This window comes from Tamandua tetradactyla, chromosome 8 (assembly GCF_023851605.1).
Source record: "Tamandua tetradactyla isolate mTamTet1 chromosome 8, mTamTet1.pri, whole genome shotgun sequence".
Lineage (NCBI taxonomy): Eukaryota > Metazoa > Chordata > Mammalia > Pilosa > Myrmecophagidae > Tamandua > Tamandua tetradactyla.
This window is the reverse complement of record NC_135334.1, coordinates 46,812,627-46,833,764: the sequence shown is the minus strand read 5'-3', so window position 1 is coordinate 46,833,764 and position 21,138 is coordinate 46,812,627. Positions and strand designations below refer to the sequence as shown.

The 21,138-nt window shown below is 37.6% G+C and overlaps 1 protein-coding gene across 1 annotated transcript in view; it reads right to left on the bottom strand.

Annotated features, from left to right (window-relative positions):
* Window positions 1–515: 515 nt before the first annotated feature.
* The window catches only part of MAML2 (mastermind like transcriptional coactivator 2), a 341,806-nt gene continuing 321,183 nt past the window's right edge, over window positions 516–21,138 (bottom strand). Inside the window, exons 3-5 of the mRNA XM_077113189.1 lie at window positions 18,188–18,391; window positions 12,002–12,113; window positions 516–5,582 (exon numbers count right to left, since the gene is read on the bottom strand). Of these exons, the coding sequence (XP_076969304.1) occupies window positions 4,567–5,582; window positions 12,002–12,113; window positions 18,188–18,391 (1,332 nt within the window). The 3' untranslated portion in view covers window positions 516–4,566. The remainder of the gene's footprint in view (window positions 5,583–12,001; window positions 12,114–18,187; window positions 18,392–21,138) is intronic.

Here is a 21,138-nt window from a genome sequence, read left to right as displayed (position 1 = left end):
TATATTTATGTAGATTTTTCTATATGTTTTTCTCCTAATTTTTCTCCCTCCCTTGTGCTGAACAAACCCTAGGTATGAGAAGTATCTCTCTATTCATGCAGATCCTGGGGCTAAAGATGACTTAAATTTGGTAAAAGGGACCTTCAAATGTTATTTATATAAAAACAAAAACAAAATTAAGGAAAAAACCTCAATATTACTGTGTGCAGTTCAGGGCACAAAAGCATTTGGTTTTAAAAATCCAAGGTCAGTATACTTCCTTAATTCTCATGGTATAGTTTTTAGTGGTGTTATTGTTGCTAATGAAGTTGATATTAGGGCACTAACTATACCTTGTCTACTATAGGAACTTGGGAAGCATATCTAAAAGATGTGCCATTTACAACTCACAGAAGTTCTGTTCTTAAAACATATCTAATGTGGAGTGCAACTCAAAGTGTTTGTTTTCTTTTGAGTTGGCAAATATTTTCTTCATGAATTCCATGACTTCATAGGAAAACGACCATTTACTCTCACATTCCAGCTTTTAATTTTCAGGATTTGATTTGCATTTAGTCAGCAAGTACGTAAATCTACATTGCTCTTCTGTTTGTCTACAGTCTAGCTTTCACTTACAGTGATGTAGTTTTCATATGATTTACTTTTAAAGGAGATGGCTGCTGTGTTAAATAAAATTGACTGACAAGCTGCAAATTTTCAAAAGGGTCTATGACGCAATTATTTTTTTTAATTATGCTGTTGAGACTTTTAGGTTATTTTTCCACTCAGTTTTGGAAAAATTCGATCACAGAGTTTTAGAGTTGGAAAGGGATGTGGAGATAATTCAGTACCAGACCTTCATATTTGGGTGAGGACATACAGGCTCAGAGAATATAAAATGGAACCTGTGACTGAAAAGTTTAAGAACTTGAACTGCCTTTGGCAACCACAGAGTAGGAAGAGAGGATGAACTAGGCTCTCTCTTTGACACTCACTTCCACGCTTTCATTTTCACTCTTAGGTCTGCTTCTATGGATACATATTGGAATTCAAAGACATTTCTTTCTCTTCATTTGTGTGTATTTCATATATTCCTTATTGATGTTGATTTTGTTTACTACCCAAACTTCCAGACTCACTGAGCAAGGACTATATACAACTGCCAATTCTGTTATTGCTCATTAATAACACTAATGAAAGGATAATGCCTCACACTTTTTTGGCAGAGCTGAATGGAACAATGAAACACTAGCAATATATTCGGACATGGAAGCAGGAAAGTTTGATTAGAATGGTTTTCTCTTGTCTCCTACCAAAGCCCACCTTTTTCAGTCTCCTACATTCCCAAGAAGGGCTCCGTGAACACACTCATTCAACGCTGTGTTTATCTGGCCCTGAGTTCACTCATCCTGGTCTGGCCAGATGTCACACGCAGCAGGCCAGGCAAATGCCCCCAGCGCCTGATAATTAGGTAGTGTTTCTCAAGTATTTAGTAAGAAGCCTAGAGGATCTTAATGCAAATTCTATGTGAACCTAAGAACATTGAAATGAGACAAGTCAGCAACTTACCAGTATTAGAAGTTTCTCATAGAATAAGTCCGTTTTTAAGTACCATTACCATGAATAGTTCTCAGAACTTTCGGTGATGAGTAACAATATTTTTGTGACTGGAAGTATGATTTCATACAAGAGAAATACTCCTGAATTTTTTTAAACTATTTTTTTTAACACATGGAAATACACAGAATACAAAATGCTTGTTTTACAAGTTGAAATCTTTACAGTTATGGGTACAGTTACAGTAATGCAAATAATATTAGTGCATTCACTTAGAGCAGAGTTATTTATCTTCATTGGGCTTAAAACAAAGCCAAGAATGAGTTATTTGCTTAAACTGCTTCCTAGTCTTTGAATTAAAAACAAAAAAAAGAAGAAAAATTACTTATATCTCCCATATAATATGTCAGGATGATAAACAATGCCAACTATTAAGTAGTCTGGTATTTCTATAAATGGGAGATTGTATTCCAATAGCTCTTAAGTTGTGAACCCTACGGTTTCAGCTAAGTATGTCTATCAAATTGTCATTATCTCAGCTTTCAGGAAAATTACATCATCTTTGGTATTAGGCTGCCAACAAACAGAAACTATAGACTACACCATTTTTCCAAAGAATCCTGTATTTTAATGAATAGCTGAATAAATAGACATTAATTATGAAATTCACATTAAGATAGAAGAAATTCAAAACATTCTGATTGCTTTATCTTAAATTTGATTACTACTACAAAACATACTATTTATGTTAGGGTAAAAAATTAGCTGAATCACAGGAGTGTAACTGGGAAGTGCTGGCAGATATATACAGGAACATGGAGGAACCATAAAATAAAGGTGTTCATATGTACATTAGTTTTTTTTTTTTCCTTTCTTTTTGCATGGAGAAATACTGTCTCATATAATGGGAAAACGCACAGTAGACCACATGCAACAGGGACGGATACAATGTGCACAGCAGAGTTATCAAAGAAGACACAAGATCTGTGGGTTTAAAAAGAATTTGAAAGCAGGAAAAAGAAAGAAGGAGAAAGAGAGAAGAGAAAGAGAGAAGAGAAAGAAAGAGAGAGGAGAAAGAAAGAGAGAGAAAGAAAGAAAGAAAAGATTGAAACCTGGAATGCTTTCTCACTGAGGTTTCAGAATATAAATTTATCTAATAAGCTTCTTGATAATTTTCAAAAGTTCCCACTCAGCCACCTGTGAAGTGTAGAGCTAAAAATAAACCATCATATTATACAAAACTTTGAATATTAGCATACAAAAGGTAACCATTTACTTTTTGTATAAAATATAACCTTTTGAGATAGTATATTTATTTCACATATGTATAAATATAACCCAAAGAATATGTTTTAAGTATTTCTACCAAAATATTCTTTACAAAAGTTTACAAAACAAGTAATTATATTTACAACCTAGCACAGAAAGGATTCCGAGCCAGCGATGTTGGTACTGTGTAAAAGGAGGAGAGTGCTTCTAGACATATTAAAAATTGGGAGAGGGCTTTGCAGAACTTTCAAAATGTGTTCCTTTTTTGAACAGATATTTAATAATTTGGTTCTCAAATGGCTTCAGTTAAATTACATTTGGTGTTTGAATATGTAAGCATCTAACTAAAAAGGCTGAAGACAACCGTTGCTCCTCCATAATGAAGAAAATGATATTTTTGCATCCATCTTAAATCAGCCCATTTCACAGGTGATCTGTACTGGGCACTGAGGCTAAATGACTCAAGAAAGTTCTCTCAGTGCTCACCCCTGAGGGAGAAAACCTGGCTGTGAAGGATCCATCGAGTATCTGGCAATGATTTGTGACATCAAGGACAGAATAGCGAATAGACTGCCACTAACAGAGAACGTTCTATTCAGCTGTTTACCCGAATAATATGTCTAGAGAAAGACAGCTTGTTTTCCCTCTCAGTTAAGCTTTCCTTCAAACCCTATGAAAAATATTTGTACCTTTCCTACTCTTCACATCTCGTTCTTTTGCTTCTTCTCTCAACCAAAATGTGATACCTTCTATCTCAGTTTTGGTCTCCAAACTTCCTTTCCTTACAAACCAGTCTCTGTTTATGAAAATAAGTAGGGAGAACAAGGCTCAATTTCACTTATCTTGGCAACTAACTAGCAGGCATCATTATAACAAACAACCCTGTGTTATTTGTGTAAGCCAAATAAATCTCCTATATAACAATGTCCAATGAGGGTGGTGGTGTTTTTTTTGTTTGTTTGTTTTCATAAAATATATAGTGAAACCTAATGCAGATAGGCATGCACCAGTATTTCAGTATGAAAACTTGGGATTGGATTCAGAAAACTGACTATGGAAGCCTCCTAAAAGTTGCACATTGTTGTTTCATCACTAAACACAGCAGCCCAATGATATTGGGGAAAACTGAGAAAAAAAGAGAGGGAATAATTTCCATCATCCATTGATTGCTCTCTAGGCAATCCAAACCTCCTTACTTTGGGCACTGGTTACAACAAACAAACCTATAACATTTCAGTCTAACCCTGGAAGCTTTAGAAAACTTAATAATAACAATAATAACAATAATAATAATAATAATAATAATAAAACAGAGTGGAAAGATTAAACCACACTTGAATCTGTTAGAGAAAGTTAGGAATTTGTTGCTTGTTGCTTGGAACTAGTACCTCTGCATGACATGAGGTTTAAACAAGTTACAAGTTCTATTACTTTTCTTTCAGGGAGAAAAGGGGTTTGGGGAGCCTATTTTACACAATTAATTACACATCAACATCACAGTTCTGTTTGGAGACACTGGATACTGTGTTCTGGAGTTTAAACAAGGACAAAGAATCCCAATGTTTTACTTTCAGGTTTGAGATTTAAACCAAGCATTTGGACCACAATGTTCACCACTGCAGTTACTATTTGCATTCCATTTCTGAGCTACAGTATCTTTGTGTAGTCCAACTAATGAGTCAACAATTTGGCCTTTACAGAGTCCTTGTAAAATACTGCCTTTTAGTGCTTGGAGTTTGTGAACTGTCTCCCTTTTCTCCTTCAGGAGTTGTTCCCCAAGATTTCATCAAGATTGATGTCTTTCATCCAGTCATCATTACCAGGCTCTGTCTTCAATAAGGAATCAATGAAATCAGCATCGCTGTTCAGGGCAGGGCCCATATTATCAGTCTGTTGGCTGAGGAAGTCAAAAGTTAAATCGCTGCCAGGGTCAGTTCCTTGAAAAGCCCTGGAACTTTGGTTGGGTGAAGGAAAACTGCTGGCTGTCAGAGATGGTGCCTGGCTTATGCCTGTCCTCGACTGATTCAAACCAGTTCCTGATTGGTTCAAATTAGGCAAAATCTGCGTGCTTAGCTGGTTGGGCCTGAGATTCAAACCTCTGATCAGACCCATGGTTTGTCCATTTAATGTTTGGCTTATTTGGTTCATGGGTCTCATTTGCACTGCTGGTGTTAACTGGTTAGGAGGAGCCACGGCCCTCTGGGGAAATTGCTGGCTACCTACTGCTTGTTGCAATGACTGGTTTGGAGTATAGGTTACAGATGTTCCTGTGGGAAAGCGGACTCCCGTGGATTTCAGGGCTTCCTGCTGTTTGGTTGTGGCTTCTTGAGAGGCCCAGTTTGGTGCTGTTGTGTGGGCTGTGATCATTACATTCGATGTTCTCTGTGCTGTCATGCTTGTTATACCATGGGTTAAGTTTGGTCTTGATTGCTGTGAACTGCCAACAGATCCAGCTGCAAAAGTGGCCACATTGTTATTATTACTTGGCCCTAAGGTAGGTGGGCGTGGCATCAGAGGGTTGTTCTGATTTGCTAGCAATTGGTTTGGGTTTCTTTGTTGGGTCAGTTGATTTATTCCTGAAGTGACGCTGTATGTGCCAGGTTGGTTACAAGACAGATTTCCGTACATCCCCATGTTCTGGACTGCTGTAGCTAACGATGGCATTCTTGTCCCATGGGAAGTAGACATGAGGTTGGAATTTGGAGTTAAAATGCTGTGTGTTGAGACTGGGCTTGCCAAAGCCTGGTTAGAGTTTATACTCACGGTTGTTGAGCCACCTTAAAAAAACAAAAGAACTACATTAGTTCATAAAAATCATTTCAAAGTGCTATTAAAAAGGAGAGAAATTATTTGCCAACTCTGAAACTGCTTTCAGGTGTAAGAACAAATAACAGATACAATCATCATAATATATAAAAACAGTAAGATGGCTAATATTGCTATAGTTTTGGGGGCAAAGTATCACCCTAGATCACTCCTTGGTCAGGAGTTTACATATTATGAAAAGAAGACTAAACTAGAATGGTTTTATTTTATAAGTTTTATTTTCTTCCTGTTCTAGAGTCATTAAGGGATGTGACAGCCAACCTTTCATTTTGATTTAGTCTGTTCAGTCTAGTCAGCTGTCATAATATCCATGCTATTGGTTACTCAAGGGCTGAAATAAAAAAGTATGGATGAATAATACAAAGCTACTAGGGTAATATTCCTAACCTATGGCCTTGGAAATTATATTCTATTATTCATCTGCATCAACCCTATTCAAGAAGCAGCCATGACTAGCTTCCCAGTGTCCAAAGGGTAAATTTAAAAATATCTCTTTAAAAATATGGAATTCAATGTAATCCATGTTCTCGTGACTATTTCCACATGGGATGCCTTCTTCCCCAGGGGGTATAGTTGCTGCTGCACTGTTATCTCATGCACTGGGCCATCTTTGTACATGCCATTTCCTTTTCTTATCTGACTGAGTCCTATCCTTTCTTTAAGGCCAAGGCCCAAGCTCCTCAGTTAATTTTTCCTTTATATTCTAACCTCCTACTTTCGGCAGCATTTGCTCTTTGAAGCTTTCAGGTAGTACTTAGGGTTTTTTTTTTTTTTTTTTCACATGGGCACCGGGAATCAAACCCGGGTCTCTGGCATGGCATATCACACTGCCCAGTACTTAGCTTTTGTATTGAACAATCCCATGGAGCCTCAAAGTGCCTGCCAATTTCACTGATGCCTGGTAATAACTGATCGAATGGCAGTCCAATGCTGCTAAATAGGAGTGCTTAATCAAACCACTGAACTCTTCCTAACTTGGGGAGGTTGAAGCCATCCAGGGAAAACTTCTTGAAAGGCCAAAATGGAATGTCAGAAAGAGAAAAAAAAGTTGCCTGCTAGACGATAAGTTCCATGAAGCAGGCATTTATGCCTGTTTGTTCACTATTATATTCCTAGAGTCTAGAAGTATATGGCACAGAGTAGATTTTGCTGAATGAATGAATGAAAGATTGAAGCAAATAAAAAAAACTTGTAAAAGATAGTCCTTTAAAATATTCTCTGGCAGAAAGGCAGATATTGAAAGATATAGAACAAGATATAACCATTACGATCAGAGTGAGTGGGGAGAGCAAGACAGCAATTTAAGTTAAGGATATCCCCTGTTGCTTTGGGATATCTAGCATGGTATACAACCTGAAACACTGGAAGGCCAAATGAACACACTAGACTTAAAAATAGGTCCCCAATTAGACTATTCACCCCTTGGAGACAGGAGCAATGTCTTGTATCTCCCTATACTTCTAGGTTTTGTACAGGGTGCTAGGCGGTGTTGTATTCAGTAGGGGTCTAATGAAGAGACATAAAGCAAACCTCACAGGACTACTTGAATAATAACTGACAGACCCAGTTTTCAACCCATAAGAGTGGAAAGTAGTTATACAGACAGACATTTTCACACTGATGGTCATAGTGGCACTACTTATAATTGCCACAAGATGGAAACAATCCAAGTGCCCATCAACCGATGAGTGGGTAAACAAAATGTAGTATATACACACGATGGAATATTATGTAGCAGTAAGACTAATGAGGTCCTGAAGCATATGACAACATAGTTGAACCTAGAGGATATAATGCTGAGTGAAAAAAGCCAGACACAAAAAGATAGCTATAGTATGATTTCACTATTATGATTCTTGTAAAGAAAACAAACTCCAAATCACACAGCTCTAGAAGAAAATCTGTACTGATCTGTAGGAATGAACATGATGTTGTATCTCTGCAGCTAGAATATATAAATGGCTTCACAAGCAACAGCCTCCATATGTTTCACATTTTTACACTGAGCCTTCATAATAAAGATTCTATAAAAGAGAAAAAAATTAATTAAAATAAAAAGAAAGAAAATTGATGCCCAGTTTGGGCCCACAAAAAAAAATAAATAAATAACTGAGAGTGCACACACTTCCAACAAGTTTCCGCAACATCATTTTTGTACCTGAGGATTTCACGAGATGTGAATTTATACTATGAAAATACTGAGGGAAAAACTTCAGAGGTTTTAAAAATCATCCCTTCCAGATGTCCTATATTTCAATAATATGCCCTAAAAAAGTTTGTGAGGGGAGCAGATTTTTTTTAAAGCAGAATAGAGAGAATTTCCATATAGATCACAAAATAATAACCACAGTTACTATTTAGAAACACCTAATATGTAGCAGATACTGTTACAGATATGTTTCATACATTATGTCTAATATTAACATCTGGGCAAGGTAATTATTATTGTACTGAGATTAAACTTCAAAAAATTATAAAAGATTTGTATTGAACTTGATGCTTATTTCATTTCTTAGAAGAGATAGAAAGTAAAGTGCTCTGGAGCAGTGATTCTGACTCTTTTAAGAGTCAGCTGCCAGGGGCCCCTCCCTTAGAAAAGTGCCCATATGAACTGCTAGCTATGCCCATAGACATATGCCCAAAGATTGCTAGCTACTTTCTCAATATCCAACCTCCCCATCTTCCTTAAAAACAGTCTTGTTTCTGTAGCAATGTGCCCAGCTGAAAAACCACATTTCACAGATTTTCTTGCTGATGAAGCTCCACATGAAGAAATTCTGGCTAAGGTATATAGGTAGAAATTCTTAGGTGGGCATCCATAGAAACTTCTTTAAAAAGCTAGTGTAATCATCTGAGAGGCCATTTTGCCTTTTTCCTTCTTTCTTCTTCCTACCTGGAATTTGGATGTGAGGACTGGTGATTGCAGTGGCCACAAGGCAACCATTAGGATGGAAGCTACTTGCTAAAGAAGGTAGAACAGAAAGACAAAAGAAGCCTGGATTCCTGATAACATTGTGATGCCACCAAACAAGCCCCAGGATTCTTTTATATGAGTGGACAAAGAAAAATCCATACATCCACCTTGAATTTTGCATACTATTTCAGAGTGCTCCTAGTTTCCCCAAAGCCCACCAATAGGCCATGGTATAAGAAGCCATGTTCTTGAGTGTGGGGACATGAATGGAGGTATTTGCACACTGGTATTTCTGGGGGCTGTGTTCGTGAGCCACAATGAACGGAGGTGGCTTAAGGCTACAACAAACGAGGAATGGAAGAGGGAACTATGGTGTATACATATAATGGTCTACTGAGTCACCACCACAAGAAGGAATGAAGTTGTAAGGTGTGCAACCAGATGAATGAACCTTAAGAACTGTATGTTGAATGAAATGTCAGGAACAGAAAGACAAATATTACGTGCCTCAATCATATGGACTAATTATAATATAAAAATTTGGTGAACTAAAGTTGAGAGCATGGGTTACCATGTCAGGGCTTATTGTAAAGGGTCCTAGATTGTAAGCTCTTACAGCAGTCATATATATTCAGGAAGTGTAACTATTAATTCTAAAGTCTGAGATAATGAGCTATTTGTATATAACATGTTTTTTTCCCAGAAACTTTGGGAATTTATGTGACACCTGAGACTCAGAAATAGAGCTCTGAAGCTATGAAAGTCAGCAGTAACCCATAGAAGCACTGTTTAAAAGGTTGAAAAAATGATCAGACATTGAGTAGAGACATTAATTAAACTGATTGGGATAGGTCTAAGGTTTATCAGAAGACTGGGTAAAGGATGATATCATCTGTGCTAGTTGGAAATGATGTAGTTACCCTAGAAAAGCCATGTTTTAATCCTAATCCCATTTTGTAAAGTCAGCTGTTTATTCAGTACTGTATGTTTGAAACTGCAATTAGATCATCTCCCTGGAGATGTGACTCAAACAAGAGTGGTTGTTAAACTGGATTAGGTGACAACATGCCTCCACCCATTCGGGTGGGTCTTGATTGGTTTACTGGAATCCTATAAAAGAGGAAACATTTTGGAGAGTGGAAGAGATTCAGAGAGAGCAGAGCAGAACAACAGGGCCACAAGAAGCAGAGTCCACCAGCCAGCGACCTTTGGAGATGAAGAAGGAAAATGCCTCCTGGGGAGTTTCATGAAACAGGAAGCCAGGAGAGGAAGCTAGCAGATGATGCCGTGTGCCCTTCCAGATGAGAGAGAAACTGTGACTGTCTTTACCACGTGTCCTTCCACTTGAGAGAGAAACCCTGAACTTCATAGGCCTTCTTGAACCAAGGTATCTTTCCCTGGATGCCTTAGATTGGACATTTCTATAAGAGTTGTTTTAATTGGGACATTTTCTCAGACTTAGAACTTTAAACTTGCAACTTATTAAATTCCCCTTTTTAAAAGCCATTCTGTTTCTGGTATGTTGCATTCTGGCAGCTAGCAAACTAGAACATCATCCATGTTTTAAAACTTCAACTTCTGTGTGAGATGAAAAGGAAAGATGTTTATTTGGTGCAAAATTTAAATTTTGGGTAGTGCATTTCCTAATTTAATTTGTATGGTCAGTTTAGTTAACAACAAAAATACATGGAATGTTGAATAGGGCATGAGATTTTGATGGTTTGCCCAGGTTAGTGTGATGTCCCCATAAATCCCAGAGAGATTTGGAGAGTGAATAAAGAAGTATTTGCAAAGTCCCCTTGGGGGAATAGGGACAAAGGGGGCAATATTCAGCTTCTCATTTGAAGAAAATCTGATACTCTAGCAAGCAGTGGGGGCAATGAAATCAATAGGCCAGTCCTCGTTCTTGGAGTTTGCCCCTATGAAACTTATTCCTGCAAAAGATAGGCTAGGCCTACTTAAAATTAGGCTTAGGATCACCCCCAGAGAACTCCTTTTGTTGCTCAGATGTGCCCTCTCTAAGCCAATACGGCAAGTGAACTCATTGCTCTGTCCCTCTATATAGGACATGACTCCCAGGGGTGTAAACCTCCCTGGAAATGTGAGACAGAAATCCCAGAATGAGATGGGGCCGGCATCAAGGGATTGAGAAAACTGTCTTAACCAAAAGGAGGAAGAGAGAAATGAGGCAAAATAAAGTGTCAGTGGCTGAGAGATTTCAAATAGAGTCGAGAGGTTATCTTGGAGGTTATTCTTATACATTATATAGAGATCCCCTTTTTAGCTTATGGTATATTAGACTGGCTAGTGGGAAGCACCTGAACTACAGAGGCTGTGTTCCAACAGCCTTATTTCTTGAAGATGATTGTATAATGATACAGCTTTTACAATGTGACTGTGTGAATGTGAAAACCTTTGTGTCTTATACTCCTTTTAACTAGCATATGAACAGATAAGTAAAAAATATTGATAAAAATAAACAAATAATAGGGGAAACAAAGGTTAAAATAAATTTGGGTAGATGGAAATACTAGCGGTCAATGAGAGGGTGGGTGAGGGGTATGGTATGTATCAGTTTTTTCTTTTTTCTTTCTTTTTTGAACTTGTATGTTCAAAAAAGTGATCATGGTGATGGATACACAACTATGTGATGATATTGCGAGCCACTGATTGTATACTACGTATGGAATGTTTGAATGTTAAGAATGTTTGTGTGTTTGTATGTTGTATTATTAGTAAAAATATTTTTTTTAAAAAAGCCATGTTCTAAAGAATTCCCATCCTAACTCACATCATCCTTTAGGACAGCGTCAAGCAGAGAACTCTAATGTTGTTGTTGCTGTTTAATAACAGTTTTATTGAGATATACTTTACATTCCATACAGTTCACCCATAGAACCCCATTTTTTTGAAGTTCAGAGAGTGAGGGGAAAAATATTTTATACAGAGAGAGCTATTTAGATATCTTGCTATGTGTTTTAAATGAAATCCACATTTGGTGCTTTGGGAGAGACTTCACAAAGATTTAATATGCTTTTGGATTACTTCTTGGGGTCAGGCCTATTTATCTTTCAAGGTGACCCCTTGCAGAGATGGGCCCAATTGTGAAGACAGAAAGACCGGACTTCATACAAATTACAAAGGTGACTCTGTCTAAGACAGAGAAATGTCTGTTTACCTTACAGTACCTAGATCAAGATATACTTTCAAGTGTCAGAGGTATGCCAGAGAGCCATGAAATATGTGAATATGGGGCAGGAAGAAGGGAGAGGAACTGAGGAAAGGACTAAAACATATTCAAGTTTGTCCTTGATCTGAAAGCAAAATGGAAGTTAGTGAAGGAGTCCAAGTAAGGTGATATGATCAATTATGAGATGGGAAAAAGAAGAAATACTAAAACTTGAACATTTTGTTCTTTCCACAGTAATGATTTTATTAATTTTTAAGAGTACTTACCAGAATACTGAGCAGTTGGTTGCATACTGCCCACATTTCTTCTTTGGTCTTTATAATCTGGGGGTGGCCTTGTCAAATGCCTGTTTATCTGATCTTGTGGAGCTATTTTCTCCTTGAAAACAGAAACAAAAATATCATAAATTGCAGATTATTTCTTTCTCACTTGTAAAAATTGATGGATTGTTATTCAAAAAAGTCAAAACATAACAACATTTTTGCAATCGTGAATTCTGAATTATAGACCTTACTTGGCAGTCTTAAGTCAGACACAAATCTTTTCAATTTCAGTAAACTTCCTGCACGGAAGTGCAATTTCTATGTCTCCTTAACATTCAACATGTCTTTTGGGTCTAGTCAACTGCTGTCCTGTCCTTAGTTTTTGCAATTATGTTTCATAGAAAACTAATTTTCTGTGATTTTTGAAATGGCTTTCTAGTTTCGTGCTGTAGTACAACTGATATGCGTTGGTATTGTATATAATTCTGGTCCCAAGGAGTATGGATGGCATAGGAGTAGAGTTGCCAATTAAAATACAGAACATCTGGGTACTGCATATTTTTTCTTGCTTCATTTGGCAACCCTACATAGGAGGAGCTATCAGGAGATAACCTGTCAGACACTGATCAGGGAACTGCATGCATAATACCTCATTTTACCCCTTTCATAAGCAACCCTCAAAGGTAGGTATTATTATCACTACTTAATAGATGAGGAAATGGATGCTTAGATGAGCTAAGGAACTTGTCAAGGGTCACATAGTGGTAGAAATCTAATTAGATAGAGACCTAATCCCAGGTCTAAGTGGAAAACTCTGCTCTTTCCTGCCACACATAAAAAAAGGGCTCCGGGCCTCTTCCACACCTTACCTATTACTCTCCCATGGTGGATACCCAGAGTGCTCTGAAGTCACATAATAGTCCCTTGCAGACATGTGAGAGAGTATATATATATATATATCCAAGAAAGACATATAACCGAGAGCAGAACTGTGCCATATTTATTGAATTCGCCAGTATTCTCTTTAGGATGAATTCAGCATTTACTCTCCAACAATAGTGAATAAGATTTACTCTAGGCACACATTGCCCACAAACACTTGGAATGACCCCGTATGCTAACATTCATTAGTGTCATCAGCATAGCAAGGGCAGCGTGTTCTGAAGAGAGATTCCTGATTCATTATTTTCTGGTTTGGTTAAGACATTGTCTCCCTTGGTGAGCCAGTTTTTCAGTCTGAGAGGCATTCCCTAAAATTCAGTTTATAATTTGTGTCTTTGTAAAAGGACAAATATTGTATGATTCCACTGATATAAAATATCTAGAATAAGCAAATTCATATATACAATAAGTAGATTAGAAGTTAACAGGAGCTAGGGGCAGAGAAATACAGATTTATTGTTTAATGGGTACAGAGTTTCTGCTTTGGGTAATGAAAAGGTTCTGATAATGACTAGTGATGGTAGCACAACATTGTAAATGTAATCAATGCCACTGGATTGTACACTAAAAAATGACTAAAATGGCAAATTTTATGTTATATGCATGTGACCACAATAAAAAATAAAAATTAAAAAAAATAATAATAATAAAAAAAGGGCTCCTGAATTCTTTGCTTCTCACTGCCCTATCCTTAAACACATAGGGTTTTCCCAGGCACCTTTCTTTTCTTCCTTCTGGAATCGGCTGCCTTTAGATCTTTAGGATAGGTAACTTTGGAAGCTAGGAGAAAAAATGGGGGGCATTCTTCCTTTTTTTGTATGCTCTATGGCAGGGTCCTACATTTCATTATTTTTTCATGTGATTATCCTTTTATTACAGCACCATTTGTTGAATTTTTCACCTGTTTGTTTTGGGGTTTTTTGTTTGTTTTTGCTTCTTTGTCTTGTTTTGTTTTGGGAAGTGCATGGACTGGGAATTGAACCTGGGTCTCCCACATGGCAGGCAAGAATTCTATCACTGAACTAGTCTTGCACCCCTGGGGGCATTCTTTTTATATTATCAATGTCCTCAGCCAAAGAGCATTAAGAACAGACATGTTAGATTTATTATTCATTTGTAATGAGGGAGAATACACAGCACGGGGAGTTAAGGGATGTTCCAGTAAGAGATATTAGGAGAAAACCTATTATAGGATTTGGACTTTGGGTGATGTGAGGAAGGTCTGAGGAAGTGGGATTTGTTCCAGATTGAAAGCTGTCAGAAAGCAAGGTCAATTCTATGAATGGGTAAAGCAGTAGCGTCACTCATGTAGCAAGAGAGGGGATGTTTGGTATTTTATGGGTAGTACAGTATATTTGTTTGTGTCTGTTCTTAGATGGAATTATGAAGTGAATTTTTTTTTGTATCATTCTATTATAGTCTTGGAGTAGCCCCATCTAAGGTTGGTATTCTGTAATATTGTTCATGTCCAACGAAAGAACAAAATGGTCTGGCCATGTGTATCAGATCAGCTCTGGATATCAGGGACTGCTTTTCTTCCTTTCTCATATTGTCAGGCAGGATTTAGAATTGCTTCATTGCAAACTTGCATGCACCCCAAAGCAACCTCAATTTTCAAAGATAAAAATAATTGGCACAGGTGGACAGAAAACAATATAATTATAGAAAGGTCAATAAATAGAAAACAAAACTTTGTAATAGATAGACATGCAAATCAGATGGAAGCCCAATCTGGGCTGCCTGACCTAGCGCTTATTTAAACCATGTGTTTCTTGGTTTCCTCCCAAATTTCAAACATTCTGAGTAGAATTAGTCTACTAGAAAGGGGGTGAAAAGGCTTAAAACAGAAACAAACCAGTTCAAATTCTTGTTTTTTAAGGAAAAAAAAAAACTTAAAAGACTCACAGTGTTTTTTGGACAGCAAATAATTCCTATAAGACACAATTTGGTGAGCTAAGTATGAACCAACCAGAAACATCTGGATCACATTTCTTTTAAAAGTAGATTTATAAATTAAGGGAAAAAGTGATTGATAAAACTCTTCTTTGATTTTGCCCAAACCCTACATGTTTAAGAAATAACTTCAGATGTTCCATGAACCCAAAAGTGGCAATGTTAACTATTCCTGTTGTAGTAAACTATTGGGCAGGCCTGACAGTTCTGATTTGTACGTCAGGTATAGGACTCTCTGAAATCTTCTTTTTCCCAAAAGCATCTGTCTGTCATTCTTTTTTATGTAATTAGGAGTTTTGCTATTTGTATAGAAGAAAATAGGATTTGTAGTGTGTGTGTGTGTGTGATAATCAGGCCCTTGGTTCCCTATCACAGACTTTCAAAGTCACACTTATTTTTATGTATATTCAATCTAATTATTAATGGTTTTTTTTCCCCAGAGCTAAGTTAAGTTGTTTATCTACATCTAGGGAAACTTGAGTTTTTTTTCAATTACTTGCTCACAAAGATTTAATGGCTTTGCATATAAACATACTGTAGATCTGCCATGTTATTACTTTGTGCTGAAGAGTAGCAAAGACTAGACTCCAGAACTGAATACAGACACCTATATTTTGCAAGACAATAACTTTCGCATTCTATGCAAGTGTAAACTCACAGGTCATCCCTGAGATGACCTCTCTGCTACATGAAATTTAATTTATCAACTAATGCCTTATGATAATTAACCTGTCTCTTAGGCCTTACAACCTAACATAGAAATCATCTGCTATGGTACTCATCTGCTGTGCTTCGATTTCCCCATCTGCAAAATGTAGATAATTATAGGACTTCCCTTATCACCTGATTATAAAGATTCATCCTTTAATCCTGTAAAAACTCAGCATGATACCTGGCTCATAGTAGGTGCACAACGCATATTGGTCATTATGATGCCCAATGTAATTGTATTACTCATGTTTTGTTTTTGGGTTGCATTGGTGGGAGAATAATAGAGAGTGAGGATAACATATTTTCATGAGAAAATGCCTCAATTTAGGCGCCTTTGTGGCCTTGTCTACTGACTGCAAATGACTATAAAACATATGCTAATGTAAAGCAGTATCAAAGACTATTTCTTCCTAGATATGATAAAAAGCTCAGGCACCGTTCATGGTGTCCAAGGAAAGAGATATGTGAATGGTTTATAAAAAAAAAAATCACAAAAATAGCTGCCTCATTGTCATTCATGTCTTATAGCTCATGTCCCTGCCTTTTGCACCTGCCCCAGCGGTGACTCAACTGGGGCTAAGTGAGAGCTAGGTCAGTGTGAGGCCAGGACTCTCATGGAATGTACCTGTTACCATTTCCTTGCCTTTTAATCAGAGCTCGAATTCAGAAATGTAATCTTTGCATGTTATAACAAATCTGTCCAGTTATAGTGAAAGTAATGAAAGTGTATCTAGTAAGTCAATTTTAGGTTGTATATTTTTCTCTTCAGATTCCCTTGTTTCCAAGATATTCAGTTTGTAAGGATTAAAAAAAAAGGGGGGGGGGGCAGGGGCAGGAGGACTGGAGTTTTCAAAACTATGATTTGTAAAAGAAACCAGTTGCATTACTTTGTGATCCAGTTAGTAGTTCCTCTACACCTAACACCTTAGAGTGGTTTCAAAGGTTATCGGTAAACTTATTTTTCACTATTCCTTATTCAAGGTCTAATAAACTTATTTCTCATTTTTCCTTCTTACATATTCTGAACTCCAAACTTATTTCATTTGCATTCTTTAAAAAAATATGTGATTCTTATATTATTATTTATATTTTCTTTGTGCATTAAATATTTCATAATACAATCTCAAACTAACCAACAAATATAATCCAGGCTGCATTCATTTTGCTTCTGGCCCACCCTTCACCTAGAATGATGGACCCCACCAATGCAACCCATACGCATCTTACAGTTCTCCAAAATCAAAGCCAAAGTTTATCTTCTAGGAAACTATCATCAATCTTTCTAGGCTAGGTTTAATATTTCCCTCCATTGAATTTTCCTTTACTCTATACTTTTATTATAATGCAATCTGAACCTAGTACTTTCCTGTTTGAAATCCTTAACATCTTCCTCATTGGTTTTCAGATGATGTAAAAACTCTGGTTTATACAGCCTAATCCTCTGTCCTTTCATACTTGGTCTCCTTGTGCACAACTTCTCCATTCCTCTACACATTCTCTGCGTTTGCAAATGAATTATCCTCTATAGTCTCTGGTTCTTTGAATATGGAAGTTCTTCTGGCTGGAACAATCTCTTATGTCACCCCGAGATCTTCCGTAAACAGAACTTGTTCTCTGAAACAATCTGACTTCTTCCTACCCCCACTCCCTAGCCTTTGTGTTAATTGCCCATTTCAAGTGTTCTATTGACACCTAGTACTTCCATATTCAATAATTTCCAATTTATTTGACATCCCCAGTGAGCTCCTAGTGCCTTAAGAGCAAAGACAGGGTCTGTTTTTTTTATGGCCCTAACCATTGTAAATTAACATTTACTAAGTGTTATAGCATTTATCATACCCTGCGTGTCTAACTCTAATTTAAAAATTTATACTACAGTATAAAACTATTAATTTGTTTTTATCTCTTTGGCGGCAGGAAGGAGTTAGATCAATTGTTGAGTGTATGAGTCTGTTTAAGTATGAGATGGGATGAGAAAATAAACATTGAAGTAGGGTTAATACTTGGGGAGTATGTGGGGAATATGATCTGGCCTTTCTTAGAAAGCTGTATAAATAAGGTAAAAATGCATAATAAGGTAAAAATGGAAAATTAGTTTTCGTTATTTTTTAATTCCCCATTCAAAGGTGCTTTATTTTGAAAGCCAAATCTTAGTTTGAAACTCCATATTGGCTTTGAAAACTGCTTTTAAAACTCTTTTATCTCCCAAATCGGTTTGGATTTGAGTTGACTAAAGTTCTGTTCATGATTTCTGCCCCTTGGGGTTGGGAACAATACTGTGGGTTTTTTTTTTTTTTTTTTTTTCCTTTTTTCACCTGATTCAAATCCCCATGCTGGTAGTTCTAGACATTCCTGGGCTGGGCAGGGCTAGTTAGCTGAGGTTCCCTGCATTCCAACCATCCAGCAGCTGGTAAATCAAGTTTTTTTCTGTAGCACTTCACATACATGGATTTGGCTTTTCTTACAACTGGGGCACCCTTATTGCTGCTACATAAGTAACTTCAAGGGGAAAGGGCAGTAAATAGAAATAGAAAAGAATGAACTCTCACTGTACATGCAATAGAAATTAGGAGAAAATTTTACCGAGTCAACCAGCATCTGCTGCTGAAGAAGAAGCTGCTGTTTCTGCTCCATGATCTGCCTCTGTAGAGTCTGTTTCTTCCCCATCAATTGCTGATTCAACAGTGATTGCTGGGAGTTCATGTAACCACTTCCAGTGTTTGGATTTGAGCAGGGGTTGGGACTTGGACTGGGGCCTGTATTCTGGCCTACCACAGAATGTTGATCCTAAAGGAAAGAAAAGGGTGGAAGGGAGCTACTGTGAATTAAAAGAAGAGAAATGTAGCAAAAAGACCATAAGCTTAAATTCCAAACATTTTTCATCTTGTTAAAGATCAAACATGGTTAATGGGGTGGAGACTAGAGAATTGCTTTTTAAATGTAGAAGAAATACTTGCAAATCACAGCCACCAAAGCAGCTGGGTTAATGACTTTAGGGCATTGGAAAAGCTCCCATATGACTCTGATGGTAGAACCTCCACATTCCAGAAGGCGTTTATGAAACCTCAAAAGAAACTACCATAAAAACATATGGCAAACCTCTCAATCTCACAAAAACAAACACATCATACAGTAATAAATCCTTCTTTTTCCTTAAAATTAGCACATATCATTGCTGATCTTGCAATAAAAATTATGTTTCAATTCAAGTACTTAAAAGTTGAATAACCATTTCGACAAAAGTGGCCTTGTCCAGTTTTCTGTGATATGAAGGCAGGTAAGGCTGCAAATTTCTGTTTTATAAACACTCTGAAACTCAAAGGAATTTCACCTCTTCGGGTCTTGTTAATTTTGTTCCCTGGTCAGATAAGTTGGGAATTGCCATGAATTAACCAGTTAAAGAATCACCAACCAATCAATGGCGAGAAAGTGCTGGTTAAAAACCTCACATTGTACATTAAATAATAAGGGAATCTGGTGAATTTCCATTCTAATCCAAGGTCTTTAGGTATCGACATATCACAATCCCACAAAAAGCTAAATCCAGTCCAGGGAATTCTCAGTCAATAACTCACAGTGATGTGTTTGGGATTCAGCTGTGTACTCCTGGGGTTGCAATAAGACTAGAAAGCACAGCCCTTGCCTTGGAGAATTTCCCATCTAATTAAATGAGAAAAGCTTAAGGGAGAAAATACAGAATTGAATTTGACATTATGTGATATAAGGACCAAGTCCAAGGTCCTCACACTTTGAAGACAATCATCTGAGAAGTAGGTTTTAGTGCAGTTGCCCTGGCCAGAGCTCCTGAGGCTGTGGATCAGGAGACCTGCTCAGGTCATGATGGTTCTCATTGGGCCAGGGAATGCACCTGGGAAAACAGCAGGTGGATGGGGGCCGTAAAACCCAGCGCACGTTCCCCAACCGGACTGTGTGAGATGATAAGAGACAAAAAAGTTAAAGCACCTTCGAGCAGCAGTAGGCACTCCACATATGGAGACTCTCTTCCCTTTTACCTCCTTCTCTTTCTTTAGTTATCTGTTGAGCTATGAACAAATAAAGCAAACAAAAACCCAGCCAGCACAAACCTCGGAAGTTGGGCCTTGCTTTAGTAGGCCCTGGGGGCTAGAGAGCTCACCAGTGATCTCAAAATCAGAGGGATATAATCATCTTAGAATGACCACTGTGCTCAGTGCTTTACACATTTTATCTCCTTTAATACTTCCAACAAAACGATGAAGATGAACTAATCTTATCTCAATTTTGCAGAAGAGAAACTTGAGTTCTGAGAGATCTCACAGCTGTAAGTAGCCAAGGGAGGATGTGAAAACACGTCTGTGTGACTCCAGAGCCCCAGCTCTCCATCACTGCACGCTACTACCTCTCAGCTGAAACAGGAAACATTAGGAAGAAAGATTGCCTTTTTCACTTTAAACCTGTGGCAATCCATCCATTCATGCAGCAAATATTTATTGAACATTTCCCTCAGGAACAAGGACCCTCAGGCCAAGTAAGTAGAAGGCATGTGGGGGGAAGAAGGGCAGGGGGTGGAGACAGCACAGGGAGTTCTCTTTACCGATTAATTAAAAATAATTAGAACCATCTCTGAGGTTCATGCACTGAGCAGGTTAAAGGAGACATCCTCTAACACATCTGCACGCCAATGCTCATCAGTTCTCTCAATTTTAAATCCACCATGACTCCTGGAAAGGATTTCACCCTGGGGGGTTGTGAATACAGGAATTAGGAATACAGGCCTGGAAGCAAGCATTTGTAAATAGTGCAGTGGATGACCACCTGTGAGAGTGACATGATGTTGGTAGGTGTCAAGGTGAGAGAAAATCTACTGGAGGCAGTGGTTGTCCTCTGCTTCAACAAGAATAGAAACAGCCCCGATCCTTTCTATCACGTAATTTGGAGTTTTGTGTAAGACTTTGTTTGAAAAAAGGATTTCGTACTTTAGAAAAAATGTTTGCCAAACATTCATTAAAAAAAAAAGGTTGTAATGAACTTTTCTTTTCAGTCTCCTTTGTATGGGTTAAATAGTGGAAAAAGAACATGAGTTCCAAGATACCCTCTTTGGTTCATATCCCAGTTCTGACACCTATTAGCTGTGTGATCTGGGAGAGTTTGAGCTCTGGAAGCCTCAGATTTCTGATTTGTAAAAATGGGAACAATAACAGCACTGACTTTATAGGGTCCTTGTAGGAATTTGAGGAGATATTCCAATGCCTAGCACATAGTAAGTGCTCAATTAAAAATAGCTCATAATTGTTGAAGTTATTTCAACACATAGGAGCAATAGTTTGTTTTTTATACTTTGTTTTGTTTTGTTCTGTGAAGTAAAGGAGACAGGCTTTGAAGATTGCAGAAAGCTGTTCTGTGTCAACTCTATAAGAAGTGTGGTAGTCTCAGGTATGTTGTAGATTGTGAGCTCTCCGTGGACTTGGGGTTTTGTCTTCTTAATTCCCATCCTTTTCCTCTTACCTAGAAGTACTAGAAGATGGGTGGCATGTCATTCTTGGGTGGGTATCTCT